The sequence below is a fragment of the Tinamus guttatus genome, unplaced genomic scaffold (assembly GCF_059628265.1).
Source record: "Tinamus guttatus ecotype Peru unplaced genomic scaffold, ASM5962826v1 Tinamus_guttatus_pri_ptg000027l, whole genome shotgun sequence".
Lineage (NCBI taxonomy): Eukaryota > Metazoa > Chordata > Aves > Tinamiformes > Tinamidae > Tinamus > Tinamus guttatus.
Window position 1 is genome coordinate 6059761 of NW_028288561.1, and position 17798 is coordinate 6077558.

At 52.4% G+C, this 17798-nt stretch overlaps 1 protein-coding gene across 1 annotated transcript; it reads right to left on the bottom strand.

The window, feature by feature from the left end:
- Positions 1-6543: 6543 nt before the first annotated feature.
- On the bottom strand, positions 6544-17484 carry RBBP8NL (RBBP8 N-terminal like). The gene is made up of 13 exons (XM_088527964.1): positions 17418-17484; positions 16237-16279; positions 15591-15686; positions 15145-15257; positions 14576-14648; positions 13125-13315; positions 12577-12659; positions 11465-11637; positions 9810-10593; positions 9275-9383; positions 7788-7849; positions 7461-7587; positions 6544-6671 (listed from the first exon to the last, which is right to left on the bottom strand). Exons 1-13 carry the CDS (start codon positions 17482-17484, stop codon positions 6544-6546), a joined length of 2049 nt encoding a protein of 682 aa, XP_088384090.1.
- Between the last annotated feature and the right edge of the window lie 314 nt (positions 17485-17798).

Here is a 17798-nt window from a genome sequence, read left to right on the forward strand (position 1 = left end):
GGGCACATCTCCATGTGTCCCGGTCACTGGGAAAAGCAGACAGAGCACAGGGCTGGGCATGGGCTGTGTATGGAAAAGGCAGATGGGGAGAGGACACAGCGGGACCGGGGAGAGCAGAAACTCAGCAACGTTCCACGCAGTGACTCAAGCTCCGTTTGCCGCTCCTTGGGCTTGGATGTTTACGCTGTGCTGTATAAACATGTCCCGCCAGCGCGCTGAGCACTAGCGTCAAAAACAGCCCTTGCAGACTCGCCATGCTCCCTTTCTTGCATGGATTTTGCCATAGGGACAAGCACGCCCAGTCAGATTTGCCACCAAAGAGGGACTAGTGAGATATTTAGAGCTGGCCACAGGCTGGTGCATTTGCAAACCTGAGCCCTGGCAGTGGTAATTTCCCCTGCCAACCAGGACCTCATTGGCATAGGTGCAGTGTGAGAATGACTACAACTGTTAGCAGTTTAGACCATGAATCAAGCTGAAGTCTAATGATATCGCTTGAAATGTGGGCACCACAGAGCAGGTAGATTTTCAAATCTGCGCTTGCAGAAAAAAAAAATTAAAAAAGGATAAAATAGAATTAAAACTCTTCTTGCTGGCAAGCTCGTGAGATAATTCATGGGACAAATGGGCGTACAAATTTAGCAAGGTTTTTTTTCTAAAGAGTTCCCCAGAACTCAAGATTTGAATTAAAAAACAAATGGTATTTTTTTCATTCTTTCTGTAGGATGTAAATTGTCCCACTGAGTCAGCACAGGATGAAGCAGAAAGGAGCTATCTTAGTGGGTTGCTAACTTCAAAGCTGAGCTCGGAGGTTTCAGCATTGCTGCTGTTAACGCTTTGGTGCAGGGGAGCTTTCATCTACATCTGACACGCAAACTAGTTCACAGTGCATGAATATAGCAGGCACATTGCTGTGCTTCAAGGAATCTGCTGCTAAAACAGATGGGCATAACGTCAGCAGCATTCCCACAAATTACAGTAATGGGATAGATACATCCAGAGCAGCCTTCTCCTCCGACCCTTTCCTGCCCTCAGGGAATCACTGTATTGTGGGGACAGAGGGAGACGGGGCTTGTTTTGGCTGAACGTGCCAGTAATTCATGGCACACTGAAGTTATTTTGGCAAAAAGCTTCACTCGTCACAGTGTTGCTGCGCAGGAGCTTCAAGTTCTGGGCTGAGAGATGCCTCAATCTTAACTGCTGTAAACCCTCCAAGATAAATATTAAGGCAGGCAGCTCTGGCTTGCAGCAGCATGATGGCACAAATGTAAAACATCATTTTGAATATCCAGTCCAAGCTCCTGGACTAAAAGCTCTACCTTACAGGAAGCACTGGACTGCACAGATATAGCTTCAAGCAGTCAAAGTGTTGCTGGAATTGGGAGCTGCTGTGGATGAGGTCAAACCTACAAGCCTTTATTCCAACATGATGAGGGGAATGAGTTACCAAAGTCACTGTGAGTTTTCTACATTCAAGAATGGCAGGATTTGGCGTAAGCATTTGATATGAGAAAGTATGTAAACTACTTATGTGGGCTGGGCGTTAAAATTTTGCAAAATCATGGCCCAAAACTAAACAAAAATAAACAGGTCAGGAATATCTTTAGGCTGGGAATCAGAGGAACAGTGTTCCAGTTGGAGGAACTGCTAGTATTTAGATGAAGTGTGAGAAATTTCTGTACAGGTTTTTCCAGTCAAAGTCAAGTCAGACCTGGTGATCCAACAGGCCTTTTCTAGTCCAGCATTGCTATATATATCACACTCAGGTATCTCTTCTTGCCAGTTCCTCTCTTTTTTTTTTTTTTCCATCTGTCTCAGCAAAAGGGAAACAGAGAGAAAGATGCTGCTTTTGTCCCAAGGCCCAAACACGCTGGAGCTTGGTAAAAAAAGAACTTGAAATATTTCCCTTAGCAGTTGTGGAAAAATCCTCTCGTTTCCTGCAGGTGAAGCAGCACTCCTTGCATCCCAAAGCTGCTGGCCAGGATTGATTCGGGATGTCGCCCTCACTGTCACATGAACCGTGTGACGTGCAGTGTTTTTAATACGACAACAGTCATTTCCAGTTGGAAATCCTAGTTTCTTTTGATACCTATTGGTGCAGAATGGACATTTCTCCCGGATTCCTCATAGATGTGTGTTCAACCATGACGAGTTATGTAATCCTCTCCTGTCATTGCAGATTTCTTGTTAAAGCACAGTTACATGCAGAGCCCCAGGAGGAAGACACTGCCAGCAGACCGCTGTGCTGATTGCTGTGTGCCTTGGGAAGTGACTCAGGCTTTCCTACGTGACATTAAGTATTTAAGAATAAGGCTCTGATTGATTTAATTGTATAGCTCTACACTAGGGAGGGCTGTGTGCTCACCACATGAAAAATGTATGGGATGTTTATAGGAGGATTTGTGAATGAATGATTCAAATCAGCTCTTCCCAACCACATGGCAAAGAAGCTGCAGTACGGGGCATTTCCCTAGACTAATAATGTGCATGGGATACTCTTGTAAGGATGTGTTTTCCAAAGAAGTCCCACATCTTCCGAAGAAGTGATGATCAGCACACAGAGCAGCCCTGCCAGAGCTGGGATTCTTGGAAGGATGGACGACTGTTCAAGGGAGAGCATCAACCAAGGGTCAGGCACTCTTCGGCTCAAGAAAATTTGCACCAGAGAAAATACAGCATCATAGGATCTCCTAAATTCCCTTCCTTCCGAGAGCCATCACTGCATGCTGCGCTCAATCACCAGAGCTGCTAAACCTGTCCATTATCTCTCAGTCTCGCCCAGTCCACCTATAATCCTTTCAAAGGTTTAAGATCTTGCCCTTTTCCTTTGCCTTGAGCACACTTGAGTCTGCCCTGTCAAATGTCCCACAGCCCCTGCATGTTAAGGCTGCCTGGACGTGTCACTGTCCTTCTCACAAACACAGGTGCCTCTGCCCTTGGGAAGGACCTACACAAAATGCCCATCTGACTTAAATCCCCCAAATGGGACTTATGCAAGATGTCCGTAATGCCTGGAATGAGCTTTTCTGCATTGAACTGGTGAGCGAAGCTGCGTATCCAAACTCGTCACTATAAATTGCATTACTTACTGATCAGATCTCACTTAAACTCATTGAACTAATCAGATCTCTCACTGCAGGCAGGGTGGTGATCGGCCTCGTTGCAAAGGGCATGGGTTGCGACACGAGGGGAATGCAACAGGGCTTGCTTAAACATCTGATGCTATAGAAAGCTTCCCTGAGCGCAGCAGTAATTCCTTCAAATTAACACAAAGCTTTCAGCAGTGAGAAGGTTAAAATCACCTGACTAGATTAGCAGGCTCGTAAACATGTAATCTGCATCGTATTTACAGCTGGAGAGGAAATAACCCTGCAGAAGGGTGTAAGGGAAGGAGGAGAATCTGATACTTCTCTATTTCTGCTGCTTTAGTTCCTGCCTCTCAGCAAGCTGGGTCACCCGCACGGATCCCTTCTGCTTTTGGCTACCTCGACCTCCTGCTTTCCTGCTCCAGCGCAGCAGCATCTCAGTGGCAAGGGCAGTTTTTTTTTTTTTTTTTCTCCAGGACAGAGATTTATATCCATGCCTAAATTTGCACAAATTCACTCCTTACAAAAGTTTACAGACAAAGTCTAGAGAATAGCTGGGAACAGTTTACTGCAGAGTGTAGTGGGAGCCTCTTGTACAGTAAACACTAAAGGCATTGGTGTAGATTGCCAAGGTTTGCAAGCTGAGAGCAGTGATATGTGCTGTAGGAATGATTGAACATATGAAAATGTTTAAAGGTCAGTAAGACAGGGCTTGGGATGGGCTCTTATTGGGATGTTTTGCCTGACAGTGCGGGAGCTATTGCTATTTTGGGTGGAGTAAAAGTAAGCAGGTCCCTAGGTACCTGCACAGTTGTTCCTTCCAGTTTGTGGGATTTCAGATCCAGCTCCTGAGCTGACAGAAACCAAGCTGTGCCCTGGACCAATTCTTCTGGGAAACCAGCTCATCGTTCCAGTCATCCTGCATTTCTTTCCTGATGACATCAGAGCTATAATTTGTCTAAACAAAACAAACAAGAGCTGCCAGCCTTGCAGGACTGATCTGTACACGAGACAACTTCTATTCTGCTTCTACAGACTTACACACAATATTAAGGGTGACTTAGTGGCTTTGGGAGGAAGATCACTATGTAAAATAGTCTTTGTGCTAAGCAGAAATGTAGCAAAAAAAAAAAAAGTTTACCTCTCCAAAGCCCATAGCTCACGACCTTGTACACAGATGCCCTTTTAAGTCATTAGCGAAATTCCAGTGAAGTTATTAAAAGGCTGCTGTGCTCCTTAGTGAAGCAGGATTAACTCATCAGACTAGACATCATCCACTGGGTCTCTGCCAATGTGCTTCCTCGAGCAGAACCAAACCGGCACGTGGAACCCTCCGTGGAGCTCGCGGAGCCCGTGCAAATCTCCCATTGCAGCAGAACAGCTCCAGTCTCAGGCTTTGCGCGGGTAGTACCACTAAATCACTGCATGCATCTGCCTATCAGGAATTACGTTAACATGAGATTGTCAGGCACAAGTAAAAGAATTAAAGGACTTCCCCAATTATCCACGTTTCTGCAGCTAATGGAGAGCACGCAGAGAGAGCAATAACAACATACTGTGGGATGCCTATGAGCAGAGTTTATGGGGCTGGACAAAGTGCAGTGTATAAACTTGTATTTCACTTCAGCAGCCTGTTTGGAGAAGCACTTTGCCCAACTCTTATAAAACTATTGTTTGTTTTTACAGTTATGGGATAGTCCTAACTGTGAAATATGTGTCCCGGCCAGCCCTTCCAACACCTCTTGCACGGAGATGTCAGGACATTTGGCTGATGCTGCCTGTTGGAACAAGGCAAGGAGCAACATAAAAGATGATGAAAGAAAAGCCCAATAAAGGAAGATTAATTTTGTGGTAGTCTTGTGCAATAAGAGGAAAAAAAGCTCTTTGTAGGGGGGGGAAAAAAAAAAGACTTTGTTATTGTTGGCAGAAGTTCTGCACATTTTGCTTATCAAATCGTTGTAGGGAGGGGATTATTTTATAGTTGCATAAAAGTTCCTTCCCTCCGTAAATGCCTGTGCTCTCCGGCTGTCTCCCTGCAGGCCGAGGGGCCTCTCTACAGGACTAGAGTCGCATTTTCCCCTCTCCGTTGAATCCTTCTACAGGACTCCCTGAGCCGCCGTTCCCTGCTGCTCCAGGCGCTGGTGCCCCCTGCAAGCCAGCGGGAGCAAGTGACGGATGCGGTGCCGGGTGGCCAGGGCCCAAAGGGGAAGGGATCAGGGTCGTGGCCCAGGTCCAGCTTCCAGGGCCGTGATCCGATGAGCGCTTAAGCTGGGATGAATCAGCACAGCCGCTGTCCCTTGCGGTGCCCGGCTGCTCTTCCCGGGGCTGTGGGATCCAGCTCCGCGTTGCTCCCTGCTCCCTGCTGAGCCCTTCCCAAGGCCTAGGGGAGCCCAGCAGGGTGGTCCCCCTCGCCCTTTGGATGAGCCGGGAGACAAGTCTGGAACTTGAACCAGGGCAGAGCCAGGATCCCCACGCAGGGTGATGGACCCCCATGGGGCATGACAGATACTGTGGAGGATGATGGACCCCACGGATGGGGTCACAGATCCCCATGGGGAGTGATGCCCCACAGGGAAGGTTACGGACCCACGAGCCCAGAGGGCAAGCGGTGGCTTCGCATGCTGCCCCCCGCGATCACAGTCGGGTTGTGAAGCCGCGTGGGATGTCGGGGGGCCGAGGTCACGCCGGCCCGCACCAACACACGCACAAACCCGAACACGCGCGACCGCTCGCGCGCGTCCCCTCCCCGCCAGGTGGCGCTGCCGCCCGCGCGCCCCGCCAGGCCCCGCCCCCTTTTCCCGCGCTCTGAGCACCGCCCCCCCGCTTTTCCCGCGCCCGCGGGTTCCCGCCGTCGTGCGGGGAGGGGGGTCCCCGCAGCAGCGTGATTAACCCCCCCATCCCCCCGGCCTTCCGTGACCCTCCCCTCCGGCTCCCTCCTGCGCTTGAGCCACGCGCTGCACCGGAGCGGAGAACCAGGGAGCAGGGAAGGGGCAGCCTTCCCACAAGGAGCCACGTGGAGACCAATCCTGAGCGCGGATGGGAATCCTGAGCGGGGCTTTAATGGCTGGAGCTTCGTGCATGGGCAGAGCAGGACCCTGTGCGTGTCCAAGCCCCTCCTGGGTCTGCACGAGGATGCCCGTTGCAGGGAGCAGGCGGAGGGAGAGCCGCTCACCTTGCACAAAATCCCATGGAAGGAAGGGGTCTGTGTCTGGCGTTGCACAGCTGAGAGCCTCCTCCTCCTCTCACAGCGATGGGAACCCACCTGGGCCCTGCATCACCTGATGCTGCTCCAGCAGCTGCCCCAAGGCACCCCCCAATCCACCCACCTCCTTCAGGAGCACCTGGGCGGCTTTCCAGGGTGCTCTGCTCCATGCAGAGTCCTCATGCATCCCATTGCAGGCATGGAGCCCTACATCCTCTCTTTGTGCGTGGCCCTGTGCCGAGGTTCCTCCTGCTGTTAGCTGTCCTTGGGGCTGGCGCGGGGGGAAGCGGAGCAGTTCTCCAGGCTCTTGGTGGGCGCTGGTGCCCCTGCCAAGCTCTCCTCGACTTTGACTTTCTTTCTTCCTTTGAGCAGCTTCTTCGATGCTGTTAGGAGGAAGAGCACAGGTGTTAACCACAGAGCCATGGATGTAGGTGCGCAGGGACAACATGGCCAAGTCCCAAAATATGGACCGTGTGGGAGGAAGCAAGCTCAGCAAAGGGGAGTTGAAGAGAAACCCTCTCGCATTGCGGTGGGAAGGTATTAAAGCACAAACCACGTGTGGAGGAGAAGCAGACAGAAACCCCCAACAAGGATGTGTTCCCACATCCCTTTCCCAGATCAGCAGGACTCGTTTTGGGGGGGATTTCCCCCCGTTCAGCGCATCGCAGTGAGGTCCATGATGTGAGCAGGGCTCTGCTTCTCCAGGCATCGCGGCAGGCCCGGACGAGGGCAGGGGCAGCTCTGCCTCATTAAACAAGCGCCCTTTGATGCCTACGCAAGAGCCCTCTCTGTCCTTCCCGTCGGTCAACACTGCCCTTTCTTTGCCGACTGCCACCACAGGATATTTCTGACAGGGCTGTATTTCAGGCTTGACAGGCACGTTGTTTTATCCTGGCCCTTATCGAGAACAACCTTTTGCTTATTCACCTGTAGGAAGCCAGGGTACAACATGTCCCATTGAAACCTCTACAGCCGCTCTTGGAAAAAAAATTGACAGAGTTGGCAAGAAACTTTCCTCCATGTGTCAATAAGTCCCTGCTGGGAATTTGGCTTTCTGCAATCCACACCTCTGTGGGATGGCTGAGCAAACATGAGGACTCAGACCCGTTCACATAAATGTCCGGAGCTCTACCAGAACAGAGTTAATCCCAAAATGGACTTCTCCTTCCTACCTTTTGTCCGGGCATCCTGTGCTCTTTTTCTCTTCTTTAGCAGTGCAGGAGCTCTGTCTTTGGCACAAGAATATTTCCCTTCAGCTTGGGCTTCTTGGGGGATGTTGTGTTCATATGGGGCAGCCACCTACACAGAGGAGAAGAGTGGTCAGTCTGGAAACGGGCAGTGGGAAAGGGGGTTGGCATCTCGTGTAGTAAGAGCCGTCGCTGCTGTCACCAGTGAGTCCCTCCTACATCTCACATTGCCTCCCAGCACAGGGCTCCTGACCCAAAGCACTGCCAGCCCAGAGGCAGTTGAAGCCATGGGGCTGAGCAGAGCCAACCAACCTCGCTGTCCGTCGTGTCGGGCTCCTCCGAGTCCTGCTTCCCAGAGTCGGCATCATCATCATCTAAGGAAACGCAAAAGGAAGGGGTTTTTATGGCAGATGCGGAGTCTGGTGGGCAATACCACAATCCAGGGCTTTGCCACCAGGTGCCTGCACTGGGACACCTGGAAGTCCCCAGGTGGCACGGGCTGCAAGGGTTGGAATAGCCATTGCCAAAGTTTCCTCCTGGTCCCGTTTAGTAGGGAACTGGCGCCGGAGGAGAGGAGCGAGAGGCAGGCGCTGCCTGCGTGCCCGGCAGAAGGGTTTTGCTGCACACAGGCCCTGGGGCTAGGAAGGGCAGGCAGGGAGCTGCGCGCCCCAGGCACGCGCTAACGCGGCACCTGCCCGCACCAAAACACACTGAGCCCTCCTGCTGCCTCGTGCCACCACGCTGAGGGTCCCGCTGCGCCCCTGTCCCAGGCCTAGGCAGGGTGGGACAGTCAGCAGAGCCGCCTTCCTCCAGAAAAGCCCTTGCCTGGAGCCCTCGTCCGTGTTTCGGACCCTCCCGGAGCTGCAGAACCTGCTCCTGTCCTCGCTTTGTCCTGCTGGGGTTAAGGTTCACTGGAAAATGAGAAGTATTGGGGTATTGTTTCCTGGGCTTTGTGTCAACCTTCAAGTGAGAACTGAAGAAAGTCCTGTATTTTCCCACACCCAGAATGTAATCGGTTGAAATTCTTGTGCCATGATGATATCTCCTTAACATGTAAATCACAGAGGACTCCCCTCCACTTTTTTTTTTTCCCCTCCACCGTTTAAAATCCTGCTCTGGAGAGTGTTCCCAAACCACTCCGACACACCCAGACCAACTAATCCGGGCGAGCTCAACTTTCTGGCCAAGCCAGTAGGGCTGGTAGGGAGCAGCCCTCCCAGGACGTGCTTCTCCCTGCGCTGCTCATGGCTACGGCCTGGCATGGCCAGGGGACACCCGCCTCCCACACATGTCCCACTCGGGCAGCCCTGTGTGTCCTCAGCTCTTCGCTTTGGGACAGGAATGGGTTTTAACGATGGGTGGAGCAGGGAGATTGGAGGAGCACAGGCCCTCCTAGCTCTTGGAGACAGGAGCATCCATCGCTCCCCACTCAACCTTGTGCCCTTGCCAACTTGGGCACACTTTGGAGAAAAGGGGATGGGACGGGTGGCTCTTCTCTGTGCAATCCTGCAAATGTCCAGCTTTTTGGCTCCTTGAGCCTCTGCCCACCCAATGGGTGAGTGGAGGGCACAGGCTGCTCTGTGGGGCTTGCAAGGTGAGCCAGGATGGAGCAGAAAATGCTGGGGGCAGGTGCACCTGGAAGGGGTTCCTTACTGTTTAGCAATTCCTTTGGGCAGCAGGAATTGCAGGTGTTTGAAGAGTCTAGCACAGAGTTTCCTCCTGTGGGTCACCTTGACACAACCCAAAATGCATTTTTGCTCTTGCCTTCTCAAATGTGGCATTTCCCTGGGGCTTTTTACCTGCTTCTTCCTTCCGTGCGTTCAGGGACAGCCTCCTCCTGGTCTCCACAAGGGCCTCAGGGTCACTTGATGTCAACTTGCTTGTAGGGGGCACCCGTGTGAAGGAGAGCTGAAAGGCACAGAGGGCAGCAGCCCCATAAACTCTTGCCATGGTCTTAGCTCCTAGAAACACGGCCCTCTGCCACCCCCGTGTGCTGCAGGGATGAGCACAGCAGGGACAGTTGGAGACGGCTGTGACCCGCTGCAGAACTGAGGGAGCTCTCTGCTTACTGCTACTCTAGCCTGCAAGAAAAACCTTTTGGACACAAGCGGGGAAGGGAGTTTCCAAGCTGTTCTTCACCTCAGCAAAAGAATATAAACTGTGCATGCGACTACTATAGTGAGCAAATATATCTGCAACAGCTTCATATGAGGCAAAGCCACTCGTGGGCCTTTTCAAGAACGACATTGATGGCCACTGTACCCCAGTACCCAATGCCAGACACCCTGGAGAGGGGCAGGGGATGGAGCTGGTGCCAGCGCAGGCTGTACTCACCACAGCTTCCTCCTCCTCCTCCTCTTCCTCCTCCTTGATGCCGCCAGGCTGGGCTCTGGCAGCTTGGAGGCGGCGGTAGGTGAGGCACAAGTCATCCCACTCTGCCCGGTGCCGCACACAGGAGCCCCGGGCTGCCGGGCTCTCCACAGGGTTCGGCCGCCCCCGGAGAGCCCCTGCCGTGTCCCTGCCACGGCCGGAGTCAGACAGGTCCAGCGGCATGTCCGCGCCATCATCCCGTGCCACCTCTGCCTTCCCACGGAGCTCGGAGCCATCCCGGCTCGGCCAAAGCTCTTCCTCGTCCTTCCCATCCACAGCGTCCTCCAGGAAGGAGCTCTCCTCTTTGCACCTGGCTGCACCGCTCCGCCACGGGCACCGCTCCGCAGGGCCGGGCTCGGCGTCGCCGTCCTCGCCGATGTGGCGGCCGTGCGGGCGCTGCTGCGCGAGGAGGTGCTGGAGCCGCTCGCGGGGCTTGAGCAAGCGGAGCTTCCCCTCCAGGGGCTGGTCCCGCACGTAAACCACGGCGGTGGGGAGCTTGAGCACGGCCGCGCGCTCTTCCCAGCCGTCGCGCGGCCTCCGGCTGCAGCCTCCAGCCTCTTTGGCCCTGAGGAAGCGGCTGGAGAAGCTGCCGTCCCCGTCAGACGGGGCGCAGCTCCGCGCCAGCCCCAGCTGGTGCAGGGGGAAGTGCTTGTTGAGGAGGCAGAGCTGCTCCGTCCTGGCCATCAGCTTTAGGTGTTCGTGGGATGGAACAAGCTTGGGGGAGTCTGGGTTGCTTGCTGTTGCATAACTAAAAGAAACAACAACAAAAAAAACATTTATTAGAGAGCTTTCATTTAACTGCCCAGCTTCTGCAGGTGATGCTCTTGGTGGCCCCTGAAGACCTCCAGAACAGTGTCAACCCATTGGTGACCAATTTGTCCTCCCCTGATCTCACCACTGGGAGATTTTTCCAGGCCTGCTAGCAGGGCCAGCATGGGGAGCCCATACAAACCCAGTCACTGCTCTTGTTTATTTGGCAGCTTCCATGGGCATGAGCACTGGGACTGCAGAGCTATTCCTGCTCTGGGGAACTTGCTGTCTCTACAGGTGAACTCACTGGCTTTGCTTAGCGCCCTGCTTCTGAAATCAGCAGGAAGGAGAAGCCCTGGAAAGTGCTGAGCCCCGCAGAAGAGCCCATTAGAATAGATAAGGAGCAGTAGGAATTGCTGCCTGCTGCTGAAGTCATCTCTGGGCTCTTCTGCGGGCTGGAGATCGGGGCAGCTGGTTCACTTTCCGGTTCTGCCTGATGCAGAGACGGTTCCCGTAGGGCTGGATTCCAGTCGGTTTTGCTGGTGTGAACTGGGAGAGCCATCCCCCCATCCTCGGGGCTGTGGGCAGTACAAGAAGTCTGGAGAAGGTGGGTGGTTACAGCAAGAACTGGCCATCTCGTCACAGTCTGCTCAGTGACATTTCCAGCCCGGCTTGCCAGATCCAGCATTTCCACCCAACCTTCATTATTCGCTGGGATGAGTGAGAGTGGCCACAGCCTGATAGGGTGACAGGAAGATCTAGCTAGTGGTGGGGAAAGAAACTCCCCGTATGGAATGAGGAAGACGACGGTGGCTATTGGGAGATCAGATCTACGCAAGCGCTCCGAGAGCTGCGACAGGGTAACTCACGCCTCGAGGCCAGGGCTGTGCTCGCGCTCCGCTGGGAGAGGGGTCTTCCTCGCTGATGGGGACAGGGCAGTTCTTGGAGGACTTCTTGGACTTCTTTCCAGGGGACATGGTCTGGAGCCAGGTCTCACCAAGGCAATGGTTCCGTGTAGCTGGTTGGAGATCCTCTGGGATGTCTGTGGCAGGGGGAAAGAGTCCGTGTGAGCCTTTCTGCTGTGCCCCTTGGATCGAGCAGCCCCCAGAGCAATGCCGAGAACCTCACGAGCAGGGACAGGGCTCCTCACCACTGCAAATGGGAAGGACAGCTCCCAGGTGCTCTATAGGAAAGACTTCAGAGCATCTCTTTTTTGAAATCAATTTTTACCCCACGAGTGATAAGTAGTAATTTGATTCAATTCCAACCAGCAGCTAAACAATATTTGTATTTGGTTTCCCAGAAAAGTTCCCCTTCATGTTTTCCAATGGGATCTACATTATTATTATTATTTATGGTTGCTCCAGTGTATGCCCCAGGAGGTCCACGAGCCTTCTCAGGTCAAGCCATGATTTAGTAACTTGTACAGGATAAGACCCTGCAAATTTCTAGATGCCTTTTCAGGCCGCTAAGCTTTATTCATGTGAGTTCCTACCATACCTTTATTTAATGGGTATATTTCCAGAGGAGGCCCAAGCTGCAAGGGCAGGACATCATGATCTTTATCTGTTGTCATGCAAGGCTCGGAACAAGTTCTGACTTGACATTTGCTAGTAGGCAGGGAAAAGTCACCAGCCTTCACTGGTGACACTAGTCATCCTCACAGCTGGCTGCAGCCTCACCAAAGCCCCTTTTACCTGCTCTTTCAAGTTTTCTGTGGATTCAGGTAAGTGAATCCGGTGCCAGAACGGAACCATGCACATGCGTGTGGATGTGGCTCCAGTTCCCACAGCCAGGAATGCTGCTCCAGGTCTGGAAGTCTCAGGGCCTAGTGCCCAGTCTTTCAGTGCCCAATTCCTTCACCTTCTAGGTGCCTTTTGGTCATTCACTACCCTAACTCCACCCGCTTTGATCTGGCAAAGGTGGCCGAAGTGATGGGGAAAAAGCCTGAAAACATTAGGCAAGTGCTGGCCGCTCTCACCAGTTCTGCAAGGCCGGTTTCTTGGAGGACGGTGCTTGGGGAGGTCCTGCTGCTTGGTGAGTTTCGTGGTCCTGTAGACTTTTCTGCAGACAAAGACACAAGCAGTGACCGTGACGGCCCCACAGGATGGCTCCCAATTGCCCCACATTCTTCTCCCACATGCCAGTCTCACAGCTGCTGCTGATGGTGGCATGGAAACCCTGAACACCCTGGCAGGCATCGAGCATTTTCTAGGGAAGCTTTCTTGCCAATTTTGGGCTGAGATTTCTGCCCGACTCAAGCCAGCACCAGAATTAATGTATCCTCTATTGCACAGGGGGTGGGCAGCAAGGCAAACAGTTTTTGCACCAAAAGGGTAGTGGGTCCACACTTGCATTACATTTTTCTTACAGTAGTGGCACCCAGGCATCTCCAAGGGCTGTTTGCCCTAAAACAGAGCAGTGTGTTTATCTCTTGACACGCAGTTTCCCACACAGCGGCTCTTCTGACTACAGCCATCTCTACAGAACCTTCCAAAAACTTGGTCTCTGCTTCCCCTCCGCTCTCACCTTCTGCCAGCTCGAGGCCGGGCACATCATGGTGCACATCATGGTGCACATCATGGTTCTCCTCTTCAGCACCTCCCCGAGGTGCTTTGTCACTGCCAGGAGTCCTGCTCCCTGGGGACAGCAAAGCCAAGGGGGAGCTGGGGCTGGAGCTGCTTTCTCTGGAGACGACTCCTGGGTGCTTTATCCTGTCCCTGTTGAAAGGAGAGGGGCACAAATGACTGAAGAGGCAGGAGAAGGAGAGTGCCCCTTTGAGACACGGAACTGTGAGCTCTGAGGTATAGAGCCTGATGAATATATAGATATCCAACTCCAGCTATTGCAGAAGTTTGGTGAGGAATGGTCTGTCTCTGGCTGGGCTTTTTAGCCTGATGGAGTAGGGTGGATTTATCACACGGATTTGGGGACAGTCATCCTCTACCATTTCCAGGCAATGGGCCTGATGCTCTCAGTGAGTATGAGGGACTTGCTGTGAGACTCGAAACCCTATGCCCACCGTAAGTACTCCCTGATGGAGACCCCCCTGTTTTTGGCTGAAAATATCTGTTGAGCAGCACAGGGAAGAGTAGAGCAGGAATGCTGAGGGCTCAGAGAACCTCACCAGATCTAGGGCTAGGAAAATCCTATGGCCTTGGAAGGCATTGGGACATAAAAGTGAGAGTTTCTCTTTAAACAGATGGGGCTTTCTGATCTCCAAAGAAAACACATTTCCAAACTAATCCCTTGGTGCTAATTCCTCTGGACTTTAAACCCTTGAGGAATGAGCTGATTTGTATATATTGGCTAGTGTGACAGGTTACTTGGCTTTCACCGCAGCACTCTGCAAAGATACTAACCTGTTGGAGCAAATCACTTCTCCCTCTTTACCTTGGCTCAGTCCTTTCCTTGCTTGTAGCTCTTCCACACAACGCAACCTGTTTCCTGCTCTACTGACTCAGGCACCTGCCTCTGCAAAGGGTCCCACACACATGCAGAGCCCCTTGACTTTGCAAAGAGGTGCTGGGTATTGCTAGGGGTCTATCCTGTTCATGCTGCTGGCATGGAAAAGCTGTGAAATCCTACAGCGAAGGCGGTGGCCAAGCAGACCCGTTTCACTTCCCATGATAGCCCACCATGGGTGGGCTAATGGGAAATGCAGGACCAGAAAACACCCGCATCTTTCCTGGACACCCCTGCCCTTCTCATCCCACTACATCCTGCCTCAATCATGCCTTGCTCCAAAGAACCCACAGATTAAATCCTTAGGTGCAGGTGACCCGGGGAGTGAGCAGATGTCAGAAGAAATTTCGATCATTAGAGGTGTTCTGGTGTCTGTTTTCTACTGGAACCTGTGAGAGCCAGACACTAAAACACCTCTGAGGATGCTGTGGTTGGACCATAACCCTGCTGAGCTATAGGAAAGCCTCTAGCCAGACCAACATGCCACGTGAAGAATTAAACCCAGAGGAGCTTACTCCAGGCTTCGGAGCCTCTTCAGGTCTTCCTTGAGAGTTTTGTTCTCTTCCTTCAGGCGGTTCATTTCGTTAGCTGCAGAGAGAGGCAAGGGGTTAAGGTGGTGCCAGGGGATGCTGGAGCTCCCCATAGGCTGCTGTGGTGCCGTGCCAGGGAGAGGGGACCACAGCAGACCTCGTCTGGCTTTCCTTCCTTCTCCAAAATGTGCTGGGTGCTGAGAATAGAAGGAAGCAGCTGTCTGACCAGAGCTTGGCCAGGACCAGAAGTCTCTTAGACCTCCTTTGTTCCTGGAGAGAGTGTGACAGTGACAGGTGACCAGGGAAGACATGGCACAGCAGGAGCAATGCAGCCAGCATTGCCTTTCCACCACATTACAGCTAGAAAGCAGCACTCTGGAAAGCAGGAGGGACAGCACGGGGTGGGATAAACAGCCCGGCCAAGCTGCCACTGAGCCCTCCCCGCTGCCAGGGCTCCTTCCCAATCCTCTGCCCATGGGAAAACATCTCCCTTCCTGACCAGGGAAAGGGCTTAGAGAACCAAAGTTGAGCTCGGAGCAGACCTCAGTACGTACTGAGGATGAAGATGTGCTGCAGGCTCTGGAAATGGGACGTCTCGTACTCATTCTGCTTCTTTTTCGCCAGCTCCTGGGTGACCATGCATCTGTCGCAGAGACCCGCGCGCAGCCTGGGGGCAGAGCCAAGACCTGGGTTATCCGAGACCTGGCACCCTGATGTCACCCTCGCCACGGCGCACAGCCACCCCATGTCCTGCCATGGTGAGGGGACATTGCCATCCATGCAGCCCAGCCCCTGAGTCCCCCATATCCAATCCTACCACCACTCATTTTTTGGGAACACCTTTGCATTTGCTGGTATGGGAGCTGGCATCCCCTGGTGATGAGAAAAGACCCTTCCATGCTGCAGCTCACTGCTGGGATACCCTGAAAAATCAGGCTGTTCTTGCAGGAGGGGGCACTCACCACCCCCAAACAGTGCTTTCTTCAAAAAGAAATCTCACCTGTTTTCTAATACTTTTACATTTTCCTTAAGGACCTTCTGCTGCTCCCTTAACTGGTGATTTTTTGCAAACAGCTCTTCAATCCGCTGGGCATCACTGATATGAGAGACAGCACAGAGCAAGAAAACAAAAAAAAAGGTTACTGGTTTTCCCCAGAGCCTGTGGCTTTATCCCTGGGCACTGCTCACAGGAGGGATTTCTCCTCTGCATTGCTTTGCTGCTGCACTGAAGGACTACAGGTCTGGGGTGCAGGAATGCAGGAACGCCGGGATGCAGGAGTGCTGGGATGCCAGCTGGCAGACAAGGACTAGTGCAAGGAAAGCCCTGCTCAGCCCTGGAGGAAATGCAGGGGAGGAAGAGGAAGCCAGTTTGTGTGGGCACTGGTGAGGGCACTCGTGGTTTGGTGGGATTTCATCTAAGTCACTCCTCAGCCCTTGTTCTAGGAATAACCAAACTGTCTCAGGGAAAACATCGCCCCAAGCTGTGTCCATACATGGCAATGCCCAAGCTAAGCCGAGCAACACTTTCCAAAGCTCTTGGCACTTTTGCAGGCACCTCAAGGCACAGAAGCTTCTAGGAAGGTCTTAAAATACCATGGAGCCACCTCTCGCCCACCCACAGCACATGTGGAGCCCGTGTCACTCACCGGCATTTCTCCGTCGTCAGCTCCGTTAGCTTTGTTTGCAGACCTGGAATGAGGAGCAGAGTCTGAGAACTGGGCGTTTATTGCAGATCCTGAGGTGGTTTGGAAGCAAAAATGTAGCAGCCTGACTTCAGGAGGGGGCATCACTTTAAGTAAGTGGCATCAATTTCCAGACCCTATTCCTTATTTGCCTGTGTTAAATGACAGCAGCTTAACAGAATGGGAAAAGTTGTGCCAAATGTGAGGACATTTTGTATTTTCATGATTTAATGTGTTTACACTCCACCCTCGCAGTCTGTTCCGTTTTACTTCTAGTTACACCACGCATTTCCCAGGTGGGCAGTATTTTATAATTCTTGGGACTGCAAAGCATCCCGGAGAATATTTACAGCTCAACAAGAACTGCTTTCACTGATGGATCTGCAGACATTAGGTTCTGCCAGCTCTGTTTTATGCAAAATAGCTGCAAGCGTGCACTTTAAATTGCTCAACAGCTTCCTCTGTGCTCTCCCATGGCCTAAAATTACACAAGACAAGAATGAATTCATAAGCCCGAATCCAGCGAAAGCGCTGCTGTTGTGCTCATAATATTAATACTGGGAATTATTCTAATAGGAAAACAATTGGATTTGGCATTTGTTTGCTTAACTTAATGGTCCTGATTTTAGTAATGTATGACTTGGCAACTCCCTCGGGGACTGAACTATCCATCCTTATTCTGCAGTTTACTTTAGCAGAGGCTCGGAGCCCTGCTCCTTCTGCCTTGCAGGTTATTGCAGCTTCTCACTTCCTCACATTCAGTATTTACTAATCGTCCAAGGCCCCATGGCCTCGGCCCCAGGTGCAGCCGTGATCCCTGAGGACTTTCCCAGGCTGCTGGGTGAGCTCAGGCAATAGCAGCACTTGGGAGTTTGGTTTTATCATGGATATGGTAGCAGGGCAGGAAAGGGTCAAATCCTCTGTGATTAACTCCAAGCGATCCCCACAGTCACTGAGCCTCCCTGGGGACCACAAAATCAGGCATAAAAACAGGCTCTTTCCTCCCTTCCTCCTTATAGCCCCAAGAGGCGCTGATTTTCTCCATGAACCTCAGCCTCCACCTGAACGATGGGTCAAGGACATCAAGGTGCCATGAGCCTTTCCATTCCCATGGACCCAGTGCCCCTGCTTCTCATGTCCCTTACCTTGGACCTCCTTCTCATGGATTTCCTTGAGCTTATTCAGGAACTCTGCAAAGCTCTCCGTGCTCATGTTCAGGGCTGTGCCGATGCTCTGCTTGCACCTCCTTTCCTTCTAAATCATTTGGCTTCTAGTCTAGAGGACACACACACAGAAAGCCTCCAGTAAAACAGAAGTGCCCGAGTATTTTGGGTACATGGTGTTTTGCAAAGTCTTAGGACAAGGGAGAGTTGCTGCGGTAGAGAAGGCAAAAAACATTTGCAGAACTAAACTGAAAAAGGAGAACAACAAGTAGCATGCTTGTGCAGAGACAGATTTTCGAACCTGTGCAGCTTGCGCAAAGGTGGCACATGGTGCCCCACAGCCTGGCCAGCATCGTCCGCGCT